The sequence below is a fragment of the Nansenia antarctica genome (genome assembly GCF_963989245.1).
Source record: "Nansenia antarctica genome assembly, chromosome: 14".
Lineage (NCBI taxonomy): Eukaryota > Metazoa > Chordata > Actinopteri > Argentiniformes > Microstomatidae > Nansenia > Nansenia antarctica.
In genome coordinates, this window is record NC_137684.1 from 13,393,612 (window position 1) to 13,416,194 (window position 22,583).

A 22,583-nucleotide genomic window follows, 5' to 3' on the forward strand; every position below is an offset into this window, starting at 1 on the left:
ACACACACACAGACACACACACACACACACACACACACACACACGATACTAATAAGATAATGTCAGGTTACTGCAACAACAATTACAGTTCTAGAAGTGATTCTGTGGATGTTTCTGTTGTTTGTATCAGACACACCTCGTCATTGTAATTACCAGTGCCAGTGTAATTGCTACTTCGCATCTCTATGTTGAATGCCATTACTGTCCTCCACATAATTGGCTGTCACCCTTGGATTATCAGAGGGAATGGATATGGTGTGTGTGTGTGTGAGTGTGTGAGTGTGTGAGTGTGTGAGTGTGTGAGTGTCTGTGTCTGTGTCTGTGTCTGTGTCTGTGTCTGTGTCTGTGTGTGTGTGTTGACCTGGGCTAGGATGTTCTGCTCCCTCATGAGTTTCTGTCTCTCTCTGTTGGGTTTGGAGATGACCACAGACAGCACTTCCTGTCCGTTGTTGCACACCACACACACAAAGAAGATCAGGTCCTCCAACAGCTTCGTGACGAACCTGGAAAACACAGAGACCAAATTCACTTTTCGTTGTCACTTCAAAGCCAAAATCTGGAAGAATATGGGACATTATTCCACAAGAAATGAATAGTAAGCTTGAACAGGAATATATTTAACTGACTGTATCGCGATCGTGTTGTGTCGTCTACGTTTTGACCTTTTGATCATGTGACCGCCTTAGTTATGCAAGTCGCACTGCCTGATCACGTCTCTTCACTACCCTGGCTCCCCGCTGGTGGGAGGAGCTTCCCACGGCTGTCAGAACTGCTGAGTCACTACCCATCTTCCGTCGGAGACTGAAGACCTCCATCTCTTCAGGTTACACCTTAACTGCTCCTCCTGAGACTTCTACTGCCCCCCAGCACTGCGTCTCCTGAAGACACCTGCTTTTCCCCTCTACTGCGTCCCCTATGACTTCTACTGCCCCCCTTGTACTGTTTCTCTGTTCTCCAGTGTCTATATATTTTTTACAAAAATATTTAAATAAAAAATACACGTTTTCCTTCTATCACAGAGACTGCCAATGGCCCCGAGCCTGAGCTGGGTTACTCTTCCTGCTACGACTGGTGGATAGATGATTCACTTGCTTAGTCAAATGTATTGATTGTAAGGTCATGTTCTCACATGAAAGTCTGAATCAGGACCCGGAGAAAGTGGATGAGTTCGCAACATTGTTGCATAAATTATTTCTCTGATTTGCGTTCTCACAGCCCTTTATGTAAACAAAGTAACATACGCAATCGAAGCAACAGACGTGGTAGTTGATTGGTCAGAAAAATTCAAAATTGCCTGTTCGTCCCTCTCTTATCCAGATCAACACGCATGCGCTGTTGTTTTCCTATGGACAGCCTCGAGCAGCGTTCTCACCAAAAGCGAAGCGAAGCAAAGTGATGGATGCGTCGTTTGTAACCGGAGCGAAACTACCCTTTTCAAGCGGAGCTTGCTGCGGGAGCGACTTCGAATGCGCGTTCTCACAGCTCCAAACGACGCAGAGCAAAGTGAACTTTATCCTAAACTCCAAATGTTCTAGTGAGAACACACCCTGAGTCGCTTTGGAATAAGGCGTACGGTACGGTACCTCCTCTCGTTCTGAGCGATGTTTCCGTGCTGCAGCTTCTTCACGGTCGACTCCAGAACCTTGTTGGCGTCGTTGGCAAAGTCCAGATCTCTGACCTCAGACAGCGGCACGGAGACGATGGCAAACGCCTCCTTGTCCTCCTTGGTAGGGCAGGTACCGATCTGGGGAGGACGTGCATTCATTGTCAACGTATGGCCACCATGGAAACCAACAAACCCAGTCTGACACGTCTGGATGGGGCAGTAGTGGAGGTGATGGGGCAGTAGGGGGGTGATGGGGCAGTAGGGGGGTGATGGGGCAGTAGGGGGGTGATGGGGCAGTAGGGGGGGTGATGGGGCAGTAGGGGGGGTGATGGGGTAGTAGGGGGGGTGATGGGGCAGTAGGGGGGTGATGGGGCAGTAGGGGGGTGATGGGGCAGTAGGGGGGTGATGGGGCAGTAGGGGGGTGATGGGACAGTAGGGGGGTGATGGGGCAGTAGGGGAGTGATGGGACAGTAGGGGGGGTGATGAGGCAGTAGTAGGGGGGTGATGGGGCAGTAGGGGGGTGATGGGGCAGTAGGGGGGTGATGGGGCAGTAGGGGGGTGATGGGGCAGTAGGGGGGGTGATGGGGCAGTAGGGGGGGAGATGGGGCAGTAGGGGGGTGATGGGGCAGTAGGGGGGTGATGGGGCAGTAGGGGGGTGATGGGGCAGTAGGGGGGGAGATGGGGCAGTAGGGGGGTGATGGGGCAGTAGGGGGGTGATGGGGCAGTAGGGGGGTGATGGGGCAGTAGGGGGGTGATGGGGCAGTAGGGGGGGTGATGGGGCAGTAGGGAGGTGATGGGGCAGTAGGGGGGGTGATGGGGTAGTAGGGGGGGTGATGGGGCAGTAGGGGGGTGATGGGGCAGTAGGGGGGTGATGGGGCAGTAGGGGGGTGATGGGGCAGTAGGGGGGTGATGGGACAGTAGGGGGTGATGGGACAGTAGGGGGGGTGATGAGGCAGTAGTAGGGGGGTGATGGGGCAGTAGGGGGGTGATGGGGCAGTAGGGGGGTGATGGGGCAGTAGGGGGGTGATGGGGCAGTAGGGAGGTGATGGGGCAGTAGGGGGGGTGATGGGGCAGTAGGGGGGGAGATGGGGCAGTAGGGGGGTGATGGGGCAGTAGGGGGGTGATGGGGCAGTAGGGGGGTGATGGGGCAGTAGGGGGGGAGATGGGGCAGTTGGGGGGGTGATGGGGCAGTAGGGGGGGTGATGGGGCAGTAGGGGGGTGATGGGGCAGTAGGGGGGTGATGGGGCAGTAGTGGGGGTGATGGGGCAGTAGGGGGGTGATGGGGCAGTAGAGGGGTGATGGGACAGTAGGGGGGTGATGGGGCAGTAGTGGGGTGATGGGGCAGTAGGGGGGGTGATGAGGCAGTTGGGGGGGTGATGAGGCAGTAGGGGGGTGATGAGGCAGTAGGGGGGTGATGGGGCAGTAGGGGGGGGATGGGGCAGTAGGGGGGGTGATGAGGCAGTAGGGGGGTGATGGGGCAGTAGGGGGGTGATGGGGCAGTAGGGGGGTGATGGGACAGTAGGGAGGTGATGAGGCAGTAGGGGGGTGATGGGACAGTAGGGGGGTGATGGGGCAGTAGGGGGGGTGATGAGGCAGTAGGGGGGGTGATGGGGCAGTAGGGGGGGTGATGGGGCAGTAGGGGGGTGATGGGGCAGTAGGGGGGGTGATGGGGCAGTAGGGGGGTGATGGGGCAGTAGGGGGGTGATGGGGCAGTAGGGGGGTGATGGGGCAGTAGGGGGGTGATGGGGCAGTAGGGGGGTGATGGGACAGTAGGGGGGTGATGGGGCAGTAGGGGGGTGATGGGGCAGTAGGGGGGTGATGGGGCAGTAGGGGGGGTGATGGGGCAGTAGGGGGGTGATGGGGCAGTAGGGGGGTGATGGGGCAGTAGGGGGGTGATGGGACAGTAGGGGGGTGATGGGGCAGTAGGGGGGGTGATGAGGCAGTAGGGGGGGTGATGGGGTAGTAGGGGGGTGATGGGGCAGTAGGGGGGGTGATGGGGCAGTAGGGGGGGGTGATGGGGCAGTAGGGGGGGTGATGGGGCAGTAGTGGGGGGGTGGCTGACCTTGAGCATGACGGGCCGCTCCTCCTCTGCGTCGATGGAGAAGTTGGTGCTGGTCACCCAGGTGTTGGTGCACAGGTGTCTCAGCCTCACGTAGGAGTTCCTGATAGAAGCCAGGGTTCAGATCAGATACAGTACAACGTGTGTGTGTGTGTGTGTGTGTGTGTGTGTGTGTGTGTGTGTGTGTGTGTGTGTGTGTGTGTGTGTGTGTGTGTGTGTGTGTGTGTGTGCAGGCCATATCACAACTGGGTTACAGATGTAAACTTTTAGTTTTCATATTTGGCAGCCTGGGCCGTGTTCATAGCTTGTTGTCAGAGGCCTTCAAATGGCTGGCCTATCTAAGAGAAGGGCCAAACAGTTAGCAGTACTTAGCACAGTACTGCTCAGTATCTGCTATTATTGGTAGCCGCTCAATATGGAGAAGGCGGTGCTTCTTGTACCCATGAGCTGGAGACTGTGTGTTTTACAGTATTGATACTGGATCTGTCAACCCACTGTAATCATCATTTAGTGTGAATAACATCCTGTGTGTAGCATAACTGGTTGTTGGATCAGCACTACTGTAACTGACTGTTTTCATAATGTCAAAATGCACTGATAGTATTTATGTCCTTTAGATATTGTACATGTATGTGGACATAAATAAAGCATTTAAAATGTGTGTGTGTGTGTGTGTGTGTGTGTGTGTGTGTGTGTCTGCATGCCAGTTAAGTGGAGGTTTTCCTGTGTTACCGTGTGCCTCGTTCCCACATGAAAGTTTGTATTTTGACTCTGACTTTCCTTGTGAATTGTGCTTGGAGAATAATCAAACACAAACACCTTCAAACACTCTTAGCTCGCCCCAGACTGTTTGTGCCCTAGCCAACTCCTGATCTGGTGTATTACATGCTTGGCATGACAACAGAGCCACTCGTAGCACAAACAGATCTGGGGCGCCCAGGCAAATCGTTCTATCTATCAGTTAGAATCTACTGACTAGAACACGGGGGGCCAACCCGCATGCGGCTCTTTGCCTGTCTGTGTGCAGCTCTTTAATGCATTTATTAAAAGTGTTGCTGTGTCTCTCTCTCTCTGTGTCTCACTCATAGGCGTCTCAGGTGGGTTAAACAAACTGTATAAACGGCATAATTCTGTTGGTTCAAATGTAACATATTAACGAACAAGTCCATGTCATGTTGTGTCAATACAAACATGTTCTAATGTTATTTTAGTGAAAGACCCGACCTAACATCACCCGCGATTGTGAAGCTAACGCTAACAAGCTAGTTAGCGAACATTAAAGGGAACAACAGCTAGTTTACGTATGTCAACCATGTCTCAATTCTCAATCATTTCAGTTATTATTGTACCAAATTTTAATGTAGATTACTGTATCATTACCTTAATATCATATAAGTCAATTGTATAGAAACAACTCACCAAAATTAACTATTGCACAACTGATTTTTTAACGAAGTCCACCTCAACCCCCCCACTCGGTACCTTGCCATACCTTGGCTTTTGCTGAAATGTCGCAACTGGTCTCGTAGCCTATTGGAAATGTATTGATCGTGTGTGTGTGAGTGAGTGAGAGGGAGAGCTTTTGTGAGCCTGCATGTATGATGTGGCTCTTTGTGGTACCCCAATAATTTATTTTGGCTCTTCGGTCATGTTCTCACATGCAAGTCTGAATCATGACCCAGAGCAAGTGGAGGAGATTGCAACATTGTTGCATAAATTATTTCTCTGATTTGCGTTCTCACAGCGCTTTATGTAAACGAAGTAACGTACGCAATCGAAGCAACAGACGTGGTAGTTGATTGGTCAGAAAAATAGAAAATTGCCCGTTCGTCCCGCTCTTATCCAGATCAACACGCTTGCGCTGTTGTTTTCCTATGGACAGCCTCGATGCGTCGTTTCTAACCGGAGCGAAACCACCCTTTTCAAGCGGCGCATCCATCGGTTGTTTGCTCCGGGAGCGACTTCGAATGCGCGTTCTCACAGCTCCAAACGACGCAGAGCAAAGCGAATTTTATCCTAAACTCCGATTCCAACTGAAGCAAATGTTCTAGTGAGAACACACCCTTAGTCTCTGACTGGTTGGCCACCCCTGAACTAGAATCTATGACTAATCTCAGAGTGTGATAAGGAGAGTGAGGTGTGTGTGAGGTGTTTTGTGTTGATTGGTTGTGACGGCGGCGTGTCTGCGGCTGACCTGGGAACCAGACAGTCGGCCCTCTGCAGGGTGGTGGCGTCCAGCTCAAACAGAGACGCGATATCGTTGCCGTGGGGCACAGACACCAGCGTGTACGCGATCCTCTCCGCCGCCTGCCGCTTCCTCTTAAAGTACACAGTGTCTGTCTCCGTCTGGAACACACACACACACACACACACACAACACACAGACACACAGGGGAAATTAGTGGAGAAAGGGACGTGTGTGACTTTCTAACTTTAGACACAGACAGACACAGACACTACGAGATACCAACAGTATTAGGACCAGGGTTGCCAGATGGGATTGACAATTGACAGCCTAACCAGTCTATAACCGCTAAATCCAGTAGCCCATTCGGCGGTAACACGCCCCATCTGGCAACCCCGATTAGGACCTGTTAGCACCTAGCAATCCAATAACGTCTCACATGAAATAAACATTGTCATCTGTAATCTTATAGATGAAGACATGAAGCAGACATGAAAATAAAACATAGAAAGATAGATGACGGGTCAAACATAAGACATACATTTATTCCCAATTATTATTATTATTATTATTTATTTATTTATTTTTCTGAGTGGGTCCCACTCATATTTTTATTTTTATTGTGATAGAGACAGTAGCGATTTGACAGGAAGGACGGGTGAGAGAGAGAGAAGGGATGACATGCAGGATATGTCCGCGGCCGGAATCGAACCGGGAACCCTGCGGTTACGTGGTCAACGCTTAGTCCGCTACACCACCTACGCGCCCGCCAATTATTATTTTAACAGTCATGGACATGATCGAACAAACTCATACAAGTGGTCACATGACCAGCTTACATAACTTAACGTAACGTTACTAACTATCTAACTCCAAAAGAAATGTCATGGTTAATAATGATTGACAACGCTTTGCTCATCCCTGTATGACAGACAACCTATCATATCGGATCCTAGATTCCATTAAGAATACCCACAATGCCATTCCACCAAGCCCTCAGGTTCAGATAAATCAGTTTGCGAGGAGTTCACACTCAGGCCCACAGCTGAAGCTGATGACTCTCTCTGTCTCATTAACTATGCATGTGAACATTAGACATGGATGGTACACTCTGTGATTACCTGGTCACGATTATGTTGTGCTGTTTTAACAGAAAGTGAGAAGAGAATTTCAACACAATAACCAACGGAACAGTTTTAAAGCGACATGACTAAGTTTCATCCGTGCGTTAACATGCGTCAAGGACAACAAGGGAGAAAGGTACGACGGGCCTAACCCAAAACTCAAAGAACAGCGCATAGACCCTCTCTATAAATATCATTACCGACAAAGGACAAGGTGTGAGACACATTACAATCGCAAAGAAATGGCCAGGGTGTGATTTAGGACCTGGGGTGATAGGACCTTTTCAGCCGCAGCCCCGTCCCTCTGGAACGCCCTCCCCAACCACATCAGACAGGCCAACACCCTGCCGACATTTAAACAAGCCCTCAAAACCCACCTCTTCAAGCTCGCCTTCACCAGTTAACCCTCTCCCCCTCCCCTTCCCATGTGTCCCCAGCATTACCTTCATTAGGCCCCTATACTTTCTTTTATTTATTTTATGTTTCTTTTTTATTATTACTACTCGATCTTTTCAGTTTGTAAAGCGTCTTTGAGTGTCTAGAAAAGCGCTATATAAGTCTAACGTATTATTATTATTACTATTATTATTATTGACTCTACACTACATTACAATAGCAAAGGAATTGACAAAAATGGTGAGAGAGTAACTTCTTCAGCATGTCAACCAGGCTCATTCAACTGCAAACAGTTCTACACATTGAAATCGAAGGCTGATGCCCCAAAATCCCTCTCCAATCTTTACTAGGGAACTTGTATTGATGAGCTAAAACATTGCCAGTTATTTCACCAGACAAGCCAAAAAACCTTTCGGGAAGCGTACGCGATTCTAACGAGACAACTGCATCAGGCTGGGACTGCATTGTGTGGATGTCGGAGATAAACGGGGGCCAGCGATGAGAAGGTTAAGCTCTGCATCGCTCTCTGCATGTCAATAGGCAGGCAGCATCTCCCCTGAGCCACCCCCATGCCTCAGCTCCTCTCTGCACCTCTCTAATCCTTCTCTCCTCTCCACTCTTTTCCCTTCTCCTTCCCTCCCTCTCTCCCTGCATGACTCACTCCATCAGCACAGCACAGCAGAGCAGAGGAGAGAGCAGAGCAGACAGCACGTCTGCCGCCCCCCCCCCCCCCCCTCTCACAGGGCACCCCCACACCCAGACGTTATGTAAGGGGCCTCCTGTGTGTCTGAGCTTGTGTGCGGGAGAGAGAGAGAGAGAGAGAGAGAGAGAGAGAGAGAGAGAGAGAGAGAGAGAGAGAGAAAGTGCCAGAGTGAAAGTGATTGTGTCTCTCCAGTCTGAGTTGGTGTGTGTTCCCTGCCGTGGCAGAATACAAATGCAGGAAGCGGGTAAAAGTGCAAGAAGAGCTGTGAGGGGAAAAAAACACTCTGTTGTTTCATGTGAGTTTGTTTGTGTGAGTGTCGTTTGAGAGAGCTGATGGGGCTGCAGCATTGAAGTAGAGGAGGTGGTGGGAAGAAAAGGGCCTAGGCAGGAGCCCGATATCAGGCAGAGACAATCCACTACTGCAGACAGAGAGAGAGAGAGAGAGAGAGAGAGAGAGAGACAGAGAGAGAGAGAGAGAGAGAGAGAGACAGAGAGAGAGAGACAGAGAGAGAGACAGAGAGAGAGAGAGAGACAGAGAGAGACAGAGAGAGAGAGAGAGAGAGAGAGAGAGAGACAGAGAGAGAGAGAGACGCACGCACAAACACACTTCTGGCACCCCCTAGGGGACTGTGGTCACCCAGGGGACAGTTATGACAGCTCATGTTGGTTATTTCATCTTTCTTTTCATTCTTTCTCTTTCATTGTTTGATGTCCCCATACTGTACATATCAGACTACACGAACATCTGTGTTTGTAGCAGCACTCTATACCCCGACTGAGGTCTGGCATTTATGACCATCGACGCCAAGATATGACATCAGCAGCCTCACTCACTCACCTCAGCTTTGGACTCCACACCGTCATCTCGAAAATCAGGATTGACCTGAGAAGGAAATAAATAAGTTACTAAATCAATCTAAAAACACGAGGAGGAGTTCAATTCCCCCTCACTTTGTCCTCCTTCTTACACCTCACACCCTTCCCACCTCTGAGAAACTATTCGACAACAAAACAAACTGACAATTGTGACTAACTGAAGGACATAACAATGGGAACACCGCCACCTACAGGACGTCTACTGAACTTCACCACCACCGTGACTGGCCTGAGATACAGTACACAGGAGACAGAACAGAGGGTTACATTGTGGTCTCTTGGCATCTCTCTCAGTTTTATGTAAAACAGGAGTTAGCTACTGGCAGCGCGCTGGTCAGTTGGAAAACCCCATACACCCATACAGCAGCAAGCAGTCAGGCCATGACAGAACAGCCAACAAAGGTTGTAGTGTGTCTCCCCCATGTATTACTGTATTCTTCATAGACGTTTCCTCTTAAACTTAACTAATACGTTTGTAATCTGATAACGGCCGACTAGATACGCAAATCCCGACTCTCGTCATACAGTACAGAGCTTTCACACAAATGGTTATTCAAATGGCCTGGATTCAAATTCGACCGCTGTCGGTCACGTGTTACGTTTGTAAGAGACAAACACATTTTGTGACGAGGACGGTAGAGTTCGTGAACCTTCCACGACCTCTGACCTTCTTACTCACAGTCACAATGAGCCTGTCAGGAGAACAGGTGAGGACACGCAGTGTCACGTGTCACTATGTCAGTTACAGCTGTATGCCATGTACGTGACGAATCTAACTGGATCTGATTTGATTTGACTTGACTTGACATAGAGGGAGGGGGGGATGCCCTACCATCTCTTCAGGTTACACCTTAACTGCTCCTCCTGAGACATCTACTACCCCCCAGCACTGCGTCTCCTGAGACACCCGCTTTTCCCCTTTACTGTGTCCCCTATGACTTCTATTGCCCCCCTTGTACTGTTTCTCTGGTGTCGATATATATAAAAAAATAAAAAATAAAGTTGTCCTTCTATCACTGAGACTGCCAATGGCCCCGGGCCTGAGCTGGATTACTCTTCCTGCTACGACTGGTGGATTGATGATTCACTTGCTTAGTCAAATGTATTGATTGTAAGTCGCTTTGGAATAAATGCCAAAAATGTAAATGTAAATGTAAAGTGTACTGTACCTCTGCAGCCAGGTAGTTCCCAGTCGCCAGGTGTTTGAAGCGAAACAGGCTGTTCCACTGGCCAGCCCCGCCTCTACAGGGGTCATAGTGCACTACCTGCAACAGAGAAGAAACAGCCAGGTCAGATGGAACTGCACAACAAACAGCTACTTCCCTAAACAGCTGTCAACAATGGCCCTCCATACTACATTGGGGAACTCCACTCAACTCCAAACAAGTGTGTGAAATGTTCCTACTTCCTACTTTTTGGTTTTTATTAAAACCATCATAAAAAACAATTATTATTAGTATTATATTTAAGCAATAGCTCACGACAGGCCGTGGTATATGCTTATTATATCACAGCTAAGGGGCGTTGTTCGGCCCGACGCGAAGCGGAGGGACGGCAACCCCCTTAGCTGTGATATAATAAGCATATACCACTGGCCTGAAGTGAGCTATTGCTTTTATAAAACGGTTACCAACACTGTCAATATGAATTAGAAAAGCACACTCAAATTCAAATAGTTTTTATTCGTAATTAATCATCTTAAATAGTTCCCCTCAAATAAAATAGTTCCTCTTATTGCAGTTGGTCGCTAAGCAACAACACTAACATTCTTTTTCATTAACCTAGGCTACTAGCATTGTAGATTTCATAGGAATTTAGCATTTATTTACACAATTTCATTATTTGCATCTATTTATTTACATTAATTTGGATGTCTCCGTTGATTGTACACCCACTAAAAAAACTGTCAACGCGCGGCTGTAGTGGACGCAGGCAGGGCACTCCGAAAACGTCTCGACACATTTTCAAACAGGCTTTATTTTGATAAACAGACCACATATTGGGAATCTACATGGTTACTTTGGGTAGGATTTTTATTTTTATTTATTTTTAAGTTGATAAAATGTCCTTGCGATTGAATTAAAAGTCTGTTATATTTGGAATGTTGACCGTGAAACAGGCGTATTCATTTCGAACTGTGATGAGGCTCTACTAATCGTAGCTGTGGTATACGCTCAATATACCACGGCTATGAACCAATCAGATTGCTTGATTTCACCCATCCGTTTTATAAATATTTTTTTAACATGTTATCACGTCATAAATTGCATATATAACAAACGCCTTAAGAGTGTGTGGTTGAAGATGCTATGAAAATGATTGTTGTAAACAATGTAATCACCCCAGGGCTGCGTGCTAAGCCCCATCCTCTACAACCTCTACACCCACGACTTCACCCCCATCCACCCCAGCAACTACATCGTAAAGTTTGCAGACGACACCACCGTGGTGGGATGTATCTCGGGGGGGGACGAGGCGGCGTACAGGGATGAGGTAGAGCAATTGAGCAAGCTGTGCAAGGTAAACAACCTGCTGCTAAACAAGTCAAAGACCCAGGAACTCATCGTAGACTACAGGAGGAAAAAGTCCGAGATCCTGCCCCTGCTCATCGACGGAGAGAGCGTAGAGATGGTCTCAAACCTCCGTTTCCTGGGACACATCATACGGGATGACCTGGCCTGGAAGGACAACACTAAAGGCACCATCAAGAGGGCACAACAGCGGCTATACACCCTGAGATGCCTCAAGAAACAACACAGCAAGCAGGAGATGCTGGTGGCCTTCTACCACGGCGCAGTGGAGAGCATCCTCACCTTCGGCATCTCCAATTGGTACCACAGCTGCACGGCAGCGGAGAGAAACGATCTACAGAGAGTCGTGAGAACAGCACAGGGGATCACCGGCGCCACCCTCCCCTCTCTGGAGAAGCTGTACGAAACACGCTGTCTCAGGAGGGCCTCCAAGATCTCCAAGGACCCGACCCACCCTGGGCACGAACACTTTGTCAAGCTGCCCTCGAACAGGAGGTACAGGACCCCGGCCGCTAGGACAAACAGACTGAAGGACAGCTTCTACCACAGGGCCGTCAAGGCCCTGAACACAGAAAAGGCCTAAGTTCTGGGCCCAGGACAAGTCCGGACGGATTGTAATGGCAGCTAGTGCTGAGGCACAAACATGTACATTTTCAAGCCTGCAAACTGTGACACTTTAAAAAAAATGTGAAAAAAATACTTTCTTGTGCAATATGACAACCCTAGTTGACTATCTGTGCAGTATAGTACAGTGGATTGTGTACATAGCCTCTATTGATGTAAACCAGCTCCTTATCTTCTTGTGATTTTATGCATCTATGCTTTTTCCAAAATGTGTTTCTTTTTCCTTTCTTAAACACCAGGGGAGCCTCCCCTCCTAAATTTCGTTGTTTGGTACCTGTACTGTAACAATGACAAATAAAGTCTATCTATCTATCTAATTAGTCAAATAAATAACCTGTCAAAAAAGACATACTGTACATACACATACATACAACCTTCCCTACCCTTAACCATCTCCCCTGCTCATGTTATCTGTTGCTTATTGTTTCCATGTTTCTGTGTACCCAATACTGTCAGCGTCTTTGAGCCCCAGAAAAGCGCTATATAAATAGAAGGTATTATTATTATAAATTGCTATAATAAACGCCTGAAGAGTGTTTGTCCAGTCTGTCCGTGGTAGAAGACGCTATTGAAAGTGATGTCAGAACATTTTATAACCTGTCAAAAAATACTATTTAGAAGCAATCATAATCGCATTGTCACATGACCGCTTCTCAGATGGATACGCAAATGCTGTTACTATGTAAAATGTGTTTTTCTGAGTGGGGCAGTCCCACTCATATTTGTATTTTTATTGTGCTAGAGACAGTGGAGCTGTAATGGAAGGGTTACATGCAGGATATGTCCGCGACCGGAATCGAACCGGGAACCCTGCGGTGACAGGGTCGACGCTTAGTGCGTTACACCACAAAAACTGAAATACCTTGAACAGCAGTGGAAACTTTGTGTCAGAACCAAGATAATGAGAAAGAGAGATAGTTCATTCATTCAATTAAGACTCTGTTCCAAGATCCTTCTTCTTAGATCTTCCTTGCACCCTGGATCAGCAGAGCTAGGTGTGTTAAGTGTTTTATGTATTTTCATGTTACGGTAATAGCCTACCGAAGTGTGCCTTTCCACCTATATTTGTGAAACTATGTAGTAGCCTAATTGTGTTGCGACTGTGCTTCCGGTGATCGACATGAATGTATTGTAGTAGTATAGTCAGGGTTCCCACACCTTCTGAAACATCAAATTCAAAAAGCACCTTTCAAGGACTTTCAAGACTCAATTCCTTCAAATTCAAGGACCCAACACGGCATAGTTTGAGACAGAACTAGATGAGAATTGATATAATAGGAACTATCCGCTCACATACAGAGACTTTTTTTTTTTTTTGAGAGAGAGAGAGAGAGAGAGAGAGACAGAGAGAGAGGGGAATTCAAGCACTTTCAATGACCCATGTCTATTTTCAAAGACCTTGATTTTTTTTTTTTGAATTCACAAACTTTCAAGGATTTCAAGGACCCGTGGGAACCCTGTATAGTATAGGACTCCATAATTGGAACGGTTTAACGGTCTAAACTATTTGGAAACCGTCCAACCCTACTTCCTACCACTTCTTTATCAGGAATCAGACCGACACAAATCAAACAAACACACACACACACAGCACCTCATTGATGAGGACACATGAGGCATTTAATACCTCAATTTCCCAGAGTGCTTTGGAGCTGGTGGCGGAGGTGGCGGACTGTCGCAGGGTGGTCCTGAGGAAGATGTGCTGCTGCTTCCTGTACTCGTCACACGTCAGGAACCTCTCCTGCTCCGCGTGGAACAACCTGACCACGTCACCCTGGTGGAGACACGTAACCGTTACGCAACCGCATTTTCATTGCATGATTCACTCAGCTACAATAAACAGACCTGCAGCTGTTGGACATGTGGATATGAGAGCTCCCTTCAACTGAACTGTGCTAAAGAGAATATGGTGATGAGCATGTCAGAGAGATCAAGTAAGTAACAGGGTTCCCACACCTTCTGAAACATCACATTCAAGCACCTTTCAAGGACTTTCAAGACTCAATTCCCTCAAATTCAAGGACCCCAACACGGCATAGTTTGAGACAGATCTAGATGAGAATTTATATAATAGGAACTATCCGCTCACAGGCAACAATTAAAAAGAGAGGCTTGAATGTGTGAGACACTAGATGGTCGCCTGCCTTCTCTACCACAGCACAGCAAAACAATATATTGTGAAATATGTGTAAAGTTAAGCAATACAGAGACTTATTTACTAGTTGATGAGCTAAGTAAAACATGTTTGAATATATTTATTTATTTTTAGAGAGAGAGAGAGAGAGAGAGAGAGAGAGAGAGAGAGAGAGAGAGAGAGAGAGGGGAATTCAAGCACTTTCAATGACCCATGTCTATTTTCAAAAACTTTTAAGACCTTGATTTTGTTTTCTCAAAATCTTTCAAGGATTTCGAGGACCCGTGGGAGCCCTGAGTAAGGAAGCCTCGTACCCCTTTCAGCACATCCTCTCTGTAGTCACTGAACTTCATGAACAAGGTGACCTTCCAGCTGGTGTTGCAGTTGACCGCGTTCACCTACATCAACCAGAAGAGGAGAGGGTTAGGGCACACACACAACACGGTCATCACATACACACAACACGGTCATCACATACACACAACACGGTCATCACACACACACAACATGCTCATCACATACACACAACACGGTCATCACATACACACAATACGGTCATCACAACTGGCTGAACCCACACACAATATCTAACAGAAGGGTTCCCACACCTTCTGAAACATCAAATTCAAGCAACTTTCATGGACTTTCAAGACTCAATTCCATCCAATTCAAGGACCCAACACGGCATAGTTTGAGACAGAACTAGTTGACGAGCTAAGTAAAACATTTTTGAATATATATATTATTATTTTTTAGAGAGAGAGAGAGAGAGAGAGAGAAAGGGGGGGGAATTCAAGCACTTTCAATGACCCATGTCTATTTTCAAAAACGTTTAAGACCTTGATTTCTTTTTCTCAAATTCACAAACTTTCAAGGATTTCAAGGACCCGTGGGAACCCTGATTTAAGCAATAACTCCTGAGAGGCTGCGATTGATCCTCCATTTTGTCATGAACAGGGGGAGTGTTAGGTATGACACACAGGAGAGTGACAAAAACCAAAAACAATTCTTTACGTATTTATGTTGTGATCGATTGTGGTGGTTTCTTCCCTGCGCTGAGAAATACAGTTCCCAAACTCAAAACCATAAATGCTGTGTAGGAATATCATAATAGGTGAATTAATGGTGACATGAATGGTCATTAAATCATAGCTCTCGAACATCCCTGGGCCAATCAGCTTGTTTTCATCAACATAATGGTCATTTAACTTGTTCCTTGAAATGTTAAGCAAAGTGTTGGGCCCTTTTATTAGCCTTCACAATCTGCTATTCGTGACGTTAGAATTATAAGGTTCTATCTCCATTTTTGTCAAAATTGAGTTTTTTACATAATCTGATCCATTAGGTGTTTATTAATGCCTGTGTGGTGTTATTTTTAAAATGTTGACATTTTTGAGTTAGTAATTAATAAAATACAAAGGTTCCATCTCACAAAACATAATGGAATGTAAAAACTTTGACGCTAGATATCTCTGAACGGAGATAGAACCTTATAATTCTAAGCCCACGTATTGTTAAAAACTAAAGCACGATCAATTCTTCTGACGTGTGGTCAGACATTTGGCACACAGTACATTTCTGGATGTCAGCCAAACCCTCTAGCTACCAACACAGCAGTGGGAGTCAGTGGGTCTCACCTCTTTGCATCCAGGGTTGTCTAGCAGCTCGATGTTGCTGGCGTGAAGAGGCTGTCCAGCATTAACAGGCATCAACACCACCTTGTCTCCCACCACCACCTAGGAGACCAATCAGGAGGGGTTAGGACCTATGGTAACACAGGACAATGGACGAGAGGGGTGGAGGGGGGAGAGCCGGAAAAACCAAACACACTTCAAACAGCAGAGTTAGAGCCAAACCCTGTCCCATGCAAAGGGGTAGAGTGCGGCCTAGCCTACATAGAGGCTCATAGCAAGCTTTTCCTGTGTGGTAACGGCAGGTTGGGATGGAGGAGAATGAGGGAATGTGCTTGTTCACTCAAACATCAATGCAGCATAGCAGTGTACTGTGTGAATGTGTACATATAACGTGACTTAAAACCTCACTAAACTACGACAACGAACAGATTCACTCACTAGTCAGTCATTCAACAGATTCTCAACAACTCTACAACCTACACACTGACGTACGGTATGACCTATGATAAAGCAGACAGTCACAAAGGTTTGGCTGAAGTGTAGTACACTCCACTTAAGTCTTTTGGAGGATCTATGGCGTTGCATTAAGCTAATACTTCAAAACATGTTAGTCACTAACGGTTTAGGGAAATATATCAAACAGAGTGGGAATGCAAAATACTACATTGAGTCTGAGGCAAAGACAGTTCAATGCCCCGAGTAACAGCCTACATGCAATAGAGCTAGATGCTAGGTGCTAACATGCTTTTAAAGTGTGTTTCTGTGACTGAACTAACAACACACAAACACACACGTCATGCACTTCAAACAAGAAGAATACCTTCCACAGGACGCTAAAGCAAAAGACAAGGAGAAGACCAGTTATTATGTTATTATTATATTAAGGACAGTCATTATGTTGATATAGAAATATTACTGGCACAAAACTAAATCAAAACTGAAAATGTTACAATTTAAAGAAGAAATGAAAGAGAACAAATAAATAAATCATTCAACACAATGGACCTATCGCTCAGCCACGCCCCAATAGAAATTGTCCAATCCTATCACAGCAAAAGTCACTACAGGCAAAAAAAAACTCATAATATCTAATGGTGAAAAGCTTCTAGACTAAATATTCTTGTCATCTTTAAAAAAAACATGTCTATTACTTGCTGTGATAAATCAGAAATCATTGAATGTCATTCAGTCACGGTTGGTCAGTCAGTCACTGTCAGTGAAGCGTTGTTTGTTTGTCCAAGTTTTCAAAGGGGCTTAGCGATAGGTCCATTCAACAACAAAAAACATAGTTGCTGATGTCATGAGGCCATTTGTGGCCATTTTGAACAGTCATTTAAACCAGCGCAGTAGTTCCTCTCAGTCAGGTGTTCCTCTGAGAGGGCGGGGGGGGTACCTACGTTGTCTCCCTCGCTGCGCAGCTTCCAGAAGGGCTGGATGTAGAACCAGGAGCCCTCGTTCCCGGCCGGGTCCAGAGACACGCGCATGGCGTTCTTCTCCAGCAGCGCCGGCAGACGCTTGTTCACCGTCAGATACTTGTTACTCTTTATGTGCAGCAGCTACGGCAACAACAAGGTGACAAAGTCATTCATCACATTCAATGACGAGACCGGAATCATTATCTGCTCATAAGTTATTCTCCTTTTAGTTAGGTGTGGCCTCTACTGTATGTTTGAATTCTGTTTGACCCCCTCTATAATAATAATAAATAATAATACATTAGACTTATATAGCGCTTTTCTAGACACTCAAAGACGCTTTACAAACTGAAAAGATTGAGTAGTAATAATAGAAAGAAACAAAAGGTAAATAGAAGAAAGTATAGGGGCCTAATTGAGGTAGTGCTGGGGACACATGGAGGGGGAGAGGGTTAACTGGTGAAGGTGAGCTTGAAGAGGTGGGTTTTGAGGGCCTGTTTAAATGTTGGGAGGGTGTTGGCCTGTCTATAGTGATTAAGACATCACACGTATTCTGTTTCTGTCAAAATTGTCAAACTGTACTGCAGTTTAAGCCACAATACAACACACAAACCTTGCAGCAATCTGAACATTGTAAATGCTAGGATTAGTTTAATGGGCTGTTGGCTATTCATCATTTAGGCTGTCAAAATACCCTGTTGACGTTCGAGGACACACTATGGACAGAGAGGTAACCTTGGTGACCAAATAAAACACATGGAAGATTCCAGGCTCTAAGCAAAATGAGACAGATAGACTTTGATAACAGGGTTCCCACACCTTCTGAAACATCAAGTTTAAGCACTTTTCAAGGACTTTCAAGACTCAATTCCCTCAAATGCAAGGACCCAACACGGCATAGTTTGAGACAGATCTAGATGAGAATTTATATAATAGGAACTATCTGCTCACAGACAACAATTAAAAAGAGAGGCTTGAATGTGTGAACACTAGATGGTCTCTTGCCTTCTCTACCACAGCACAGCAAAACAATATATTGTGAAATATGTGTAAAGTTACTGTGTTAAGTTAAGCAATGTGACTTATCTACTATAATTACATTAAAAAATGATAATAAATTTGAGAGAGAGAGAGAGAGGGGAATTCAAGCACTTTCAATGACCCATATCTATTTTCAAAAAAAATTAAGGCCTTGATTTTTTTTTCTCAAATTCACAAACTTTCATGGATTTCAAGGACCCGTGGGAGCCCTGTGATAAGTAGGCTGTGTTGGTTGTACCTGGATGACATTACTGTACTTGACCACCTCTCCCAGCAGCTTCCTGTTCTCTGTGTCATTCTGCTTCTGTTCCAGTTCTGCTGCATGCTGGGTAATGAACACAATGAACACGTTGAATCTTTAGATTCAGCGAAAAACCAGTTTATTTGAGCCACAACTTAAAGGTGGAAAAATCAGTGAGACAAGTTCAACAGGTACCTGTAACTTCTTGAACAGGTCTCCCTGTGTGTTGTTGTTGCCTTGTTTGCCCTGTTTGGCCTTCCAGAACTGCTTCTGGGCTGAATACCTGTTCATCGGACACACCTTGAATAGGCAGTCTGGAGATAAGAGAGGGAGGTAGAGAGAGAGAGAGACATAGAGGGGGATACTGTACAGGAGGAATTCACAAAGTGGAACTCATTTTGTCATCGGAGAGTTTGTGTGAGGTAAATAAGTACTAGTGAGTAATGTTTGTGGTTAATGCGTCAGGTGTCAGTTAAACACTTAGTGTGAGAGAGAGGGGGAGAGAAAGAAAGAAAGAAAGAGTGGTAACCGTGGCAAGCTGTACTAGACACTGCCACTCAGCTCACTACTGCGGAGAGACACATGGTTCAAAACGCAACCGTCTACAACATCCTTGCAAGTAGTACACCTACATTTCTAACCCTGATCTCTCAGTGACACTGTGCATGACTCATGCAAAAGTTCAAGTGACGCATGTGCATCTCAAGTTAGACCGCAGCAGGAGAGCTGGTATCAAGCCACTCACCTCTGAACTTTTTGGGCGGATTGGCCAGGTCTCCAGCATCAGGCTGTACCACACACCTGTCATCTACCAGCCTGCAGAGAACACAACAGCATGGTTACACCAAGCACACCTTCTACTGTTTTTTAGATTAGATTACATTCACTTCATTGTCATTACATAGTACAAGACAATGCAACAAAGTTATTGTGCGTCTAACCAGAAGTGCAACAAATAGCAATTAGCAGTGATAAGTAGCAGTATTTACAGCATCTATACAGTAAAGTGCAAATGGTAGTGTGATGTGCAATGTCATGCCATGGTGACTGGATGTATACGTGCAGTGGTATATATAAATTGAGATTATATACAGTGTGCAATTGTACAGGCTATGATACATATGATACACATATGATACATATATTGTATATAGTGAAGTATACAAAAATACAGGCTGTGGGCTACTACTGTGCATCCTAGAGCATAAAAGCATAATCGCATTGACACACACACACACACACACACACACACACACACACACACACACATTAAAAGCTGTGTATTGTATACGGTAATTGGTGTATACATTGGATACATGCAAATCCATGTTGGCCAGTAAGCACAACTCTAACACAAACAAACCCGCTCACTTGAAGAAGACTGTACTGCTTTCTATCGCAATATGTTATGTATGTGTGTGCTTGTATGCATGTACTGTAAGCCGGCATCACTGAAAACCAAGCATCTGGTTGGACGGTAGGTTGGCCTAGTAGTCAAAAGACTCAAAACCCAGTTTTCTATTATGCTGAAATATTAGAAGACAGGGGTTTTAAAACCACAAGCTAAAGGATGTTGTGGCTGTCAGCTACAGGAAGGCCAATGGTTTCTGTTTGTGGCTGATTAGGGTAGAACACGCTGATGGATTGACATCTAACTGCCTCTGTCTCTAATAGCTGGGCTTTCTTGTTGGCTAATTTTACTACTCTGCTGCCGACAGGTTTATAGCTGCAGTGGCACCGTCTTCAGAGAAAAGTCCAGAACATTGTGAAACTCACAGGGCGATTCTCACACTGAATCAGCAAAAGGCAGGTATGCTACAGTAGCTTTCCCCGGAATAGTCATAGACTGATAGAATAGTCATAGACTGATAGAATAGTCATAGAATGATAGAATAGTCATTGAATGATAGAATAGTCATAGACTGAGAGAATAGTCATAGACTGTTAGAATAGTCATAGACTGAGAGAATAGTCATAGACTGTTAGAATAGTCATAGACTGATAGAATAGTCATAGACTGATAGAATAGTCATAGAATGATAGAATAGTCACAGACTGATAGAATAGTCATAGACTGTTAGAATAGTCATAGACTGTTAGAATAGTCGTAGACTGATAGAATAGTCACAGACTGATAGGATAGTCATAGACTGATAGAATAGTCATAGACTGATAGAATAGTCAGACTGATAGAATAGTCACAGACTGATAGAATAGTCATAGACTGATAGAATAGTCAGACTGATAGAATAGTCATAGACTGATAGAATAGTCATAGACTGATAGAATAGTCAGACTGATAGAATAGTCACAGACTGATAGAATAGTCATAGACTGATAGAATAGTCAGACTGATAGAATAGTCATAGACTGATAGAATAGTCATAGACTGATAGGATAGTCATAGACTGATAGAATAGTCATAGACTGATAGAATAGTCACAGACTGATAGAATAGTCATAGACTGATAGAATAGTCACAGACTGATAGAATAGTCAGACTGATAGAATAGTCACAGACTGATAGAATAGTCACAGACTGAGAGAATAGTCACAGACTGAGAGAATAGTCAGACTGATAGAATAGTCATAGACTGATAGAATAGTCATAGACTGATAGAATAGTCACAGACTGATAGAATAGTCAGACTGAGAGAATAGTCACAGACTGATAGAATAGTCAGACTGATAGAATAGTCACAGACTGATAGAATAGTCACAGACTGATAGAATAGTCAGACTGATAGAATAGTCACAGACTGATAGAATAGTCATAGACTGATAGAATAGTCAGACTGATAGAATAGTCACAGACTGATAGAATAGTCAGACTGAGAGAATAGTCACAGACTGATAGAATAGTCATAGACTGATAGAATAGTCATAGACTGATAGAATAGTCACAGACTGATAGAATAGTCAGACTGATAGAATAGTCACAGACTGATAGAATAGTCATAGACTGATAGAATAGTCATAGACTGATAGAATAGTCAGACTGATAGAATAGTCACAGACTGATAGAATAGTCATAGACTGATAGAATAGTCATAGACTGATAGAATAGTCACAGACTGATAGAATAGTCACAGACTGATAGGATAGTCACAGACTGATAGGATAGTCACAGACTGATAGAATAATCATAGACTGAGAGAATAGTCATAGACTGATAGAATAGTCAGACTGATGGAATAGTCACAGACTGATAGAATAGTCAGACTGATAGAATAGTCATAGACTGTTAGAATAGTCATAGACTGATAGAATAGTCATAGACTGTTAGAATAGTCGTAGACTGATAGAATAGTCACAGACTGATAGGATAGTCATAGACTGATAGAATAGTCATAGACTGATAGAATAGTCATAGACTGATAGAATAGTCAGACTGATAGAATAGTCACAGACTGATAGAATAGTCATAGACTGATAGAATAGTCAGACTGATAGAATAGTCATAGACTGATAGAATAGTCATAGACTGATAGAATAGTCAGACTGATAGAATAGTCACAGACTGATAGAATAGTCATAGACTGATAGAATAGTCAGACTGATAGAATAGTCATAGACTGATAGAATAGTCATAGACTGATAGGATAGTCATAGACTGATAGAATAGTCATAGACTGATAGAATAGTCAGACTGATAGAATAGTCACAGACTGATAGAATAGTCATAGACTGATAGAATAGTCACAGACTGATAGAATAGTCAGACTGATAGAATAGTCACAGACTGATAGAATAGTCACAGACTGAGAGAATAGTCACAGACTGAGAGAATAGTCAGACTGATAGAATAGTCATAGACTGATAGAATAGTCATAGACTGATAGAATAGTCACAGACTGATAGAATAGTCAGACTGAGAGAATAGTCACAGACTGATAGAATAGTCAGACTGATAGAATAGTCACAGACTGATAGAATAGTCACAGACTGATAGAATAGTCAGACTGATAGAATAGTCACAGACTGATAGAATAGTCATAGACTGATAGAATAGTCA

General features: G+C 44.9%; 1 protein-coding gene across 1 annotated transcript in view; it reads right to left on the reverse strand.

Annotated features, from left to right (window-relative positions):
- The window catches only part of itpr2 (inositol 1,4,5-trisphosphate receptor, type 2), a gene marked incomplete at its 5' end in the record, with an annotated part of 98,667 nt that overhangs the window by 70,678 nt on the left and 5,406 nt on the right, over nucleotides 1-22,583 (reverse strand). The window contains 13 exons of the mRNA XM_080545155.1: nucleotides 362-503; nucleotides 1,584-1,744; nucleotides 3,669-3,768; nucleotides 5,860-6,011; nucleotides 8,911-8,955; nucleotides 10,118-10,213; nucleotides 13,731-13,877; nucleotides 14,552-14,635; nucleotides 15,875-15,973; nucleotides 17,269-17,427; nucleotides 18,566-18,652; nucleotides 18,764-18,882; nucleotides 19,314-19,384. Of these exons, the coding sequence (XP_080401281.1) occupies nucleotides 362-503; nucleotides 1,584-1,744; nucleotides 3,669-3,768; nucleotides 5,860-6,011; nucleotides 8,911-8,955; nucleotides 10,118-10,213; nucleotides 13,731-13,877; nucleotides 14,552-14,635; nucleotides 15,875-15,973; nucleotides 17,269-17,427; nucleotides 18,566-18,652; nucleotides 18,764-18,882; nucleotides 19,314-19,384 (1,462 nt within the window). The remainder of the gene's footprint in view (nucleotides 1-361; nucleotides 504-1,583; nucleotides 1,745-3,668; nucleotides 3,769-5,859; nucleotides 6,012-8,910; nucleotides 8,956-10,117; nucleotides 10,214-13,730; nucleotides 13,878-14,551; nucleotides 14,636-15,874; nucleotides 15,974-17,268; nucleotides 17,428-18,565; nucleotides 18,653-18,763; nucleotides 18,883-19,313; nucleotides 19,385-22,583) is intronic.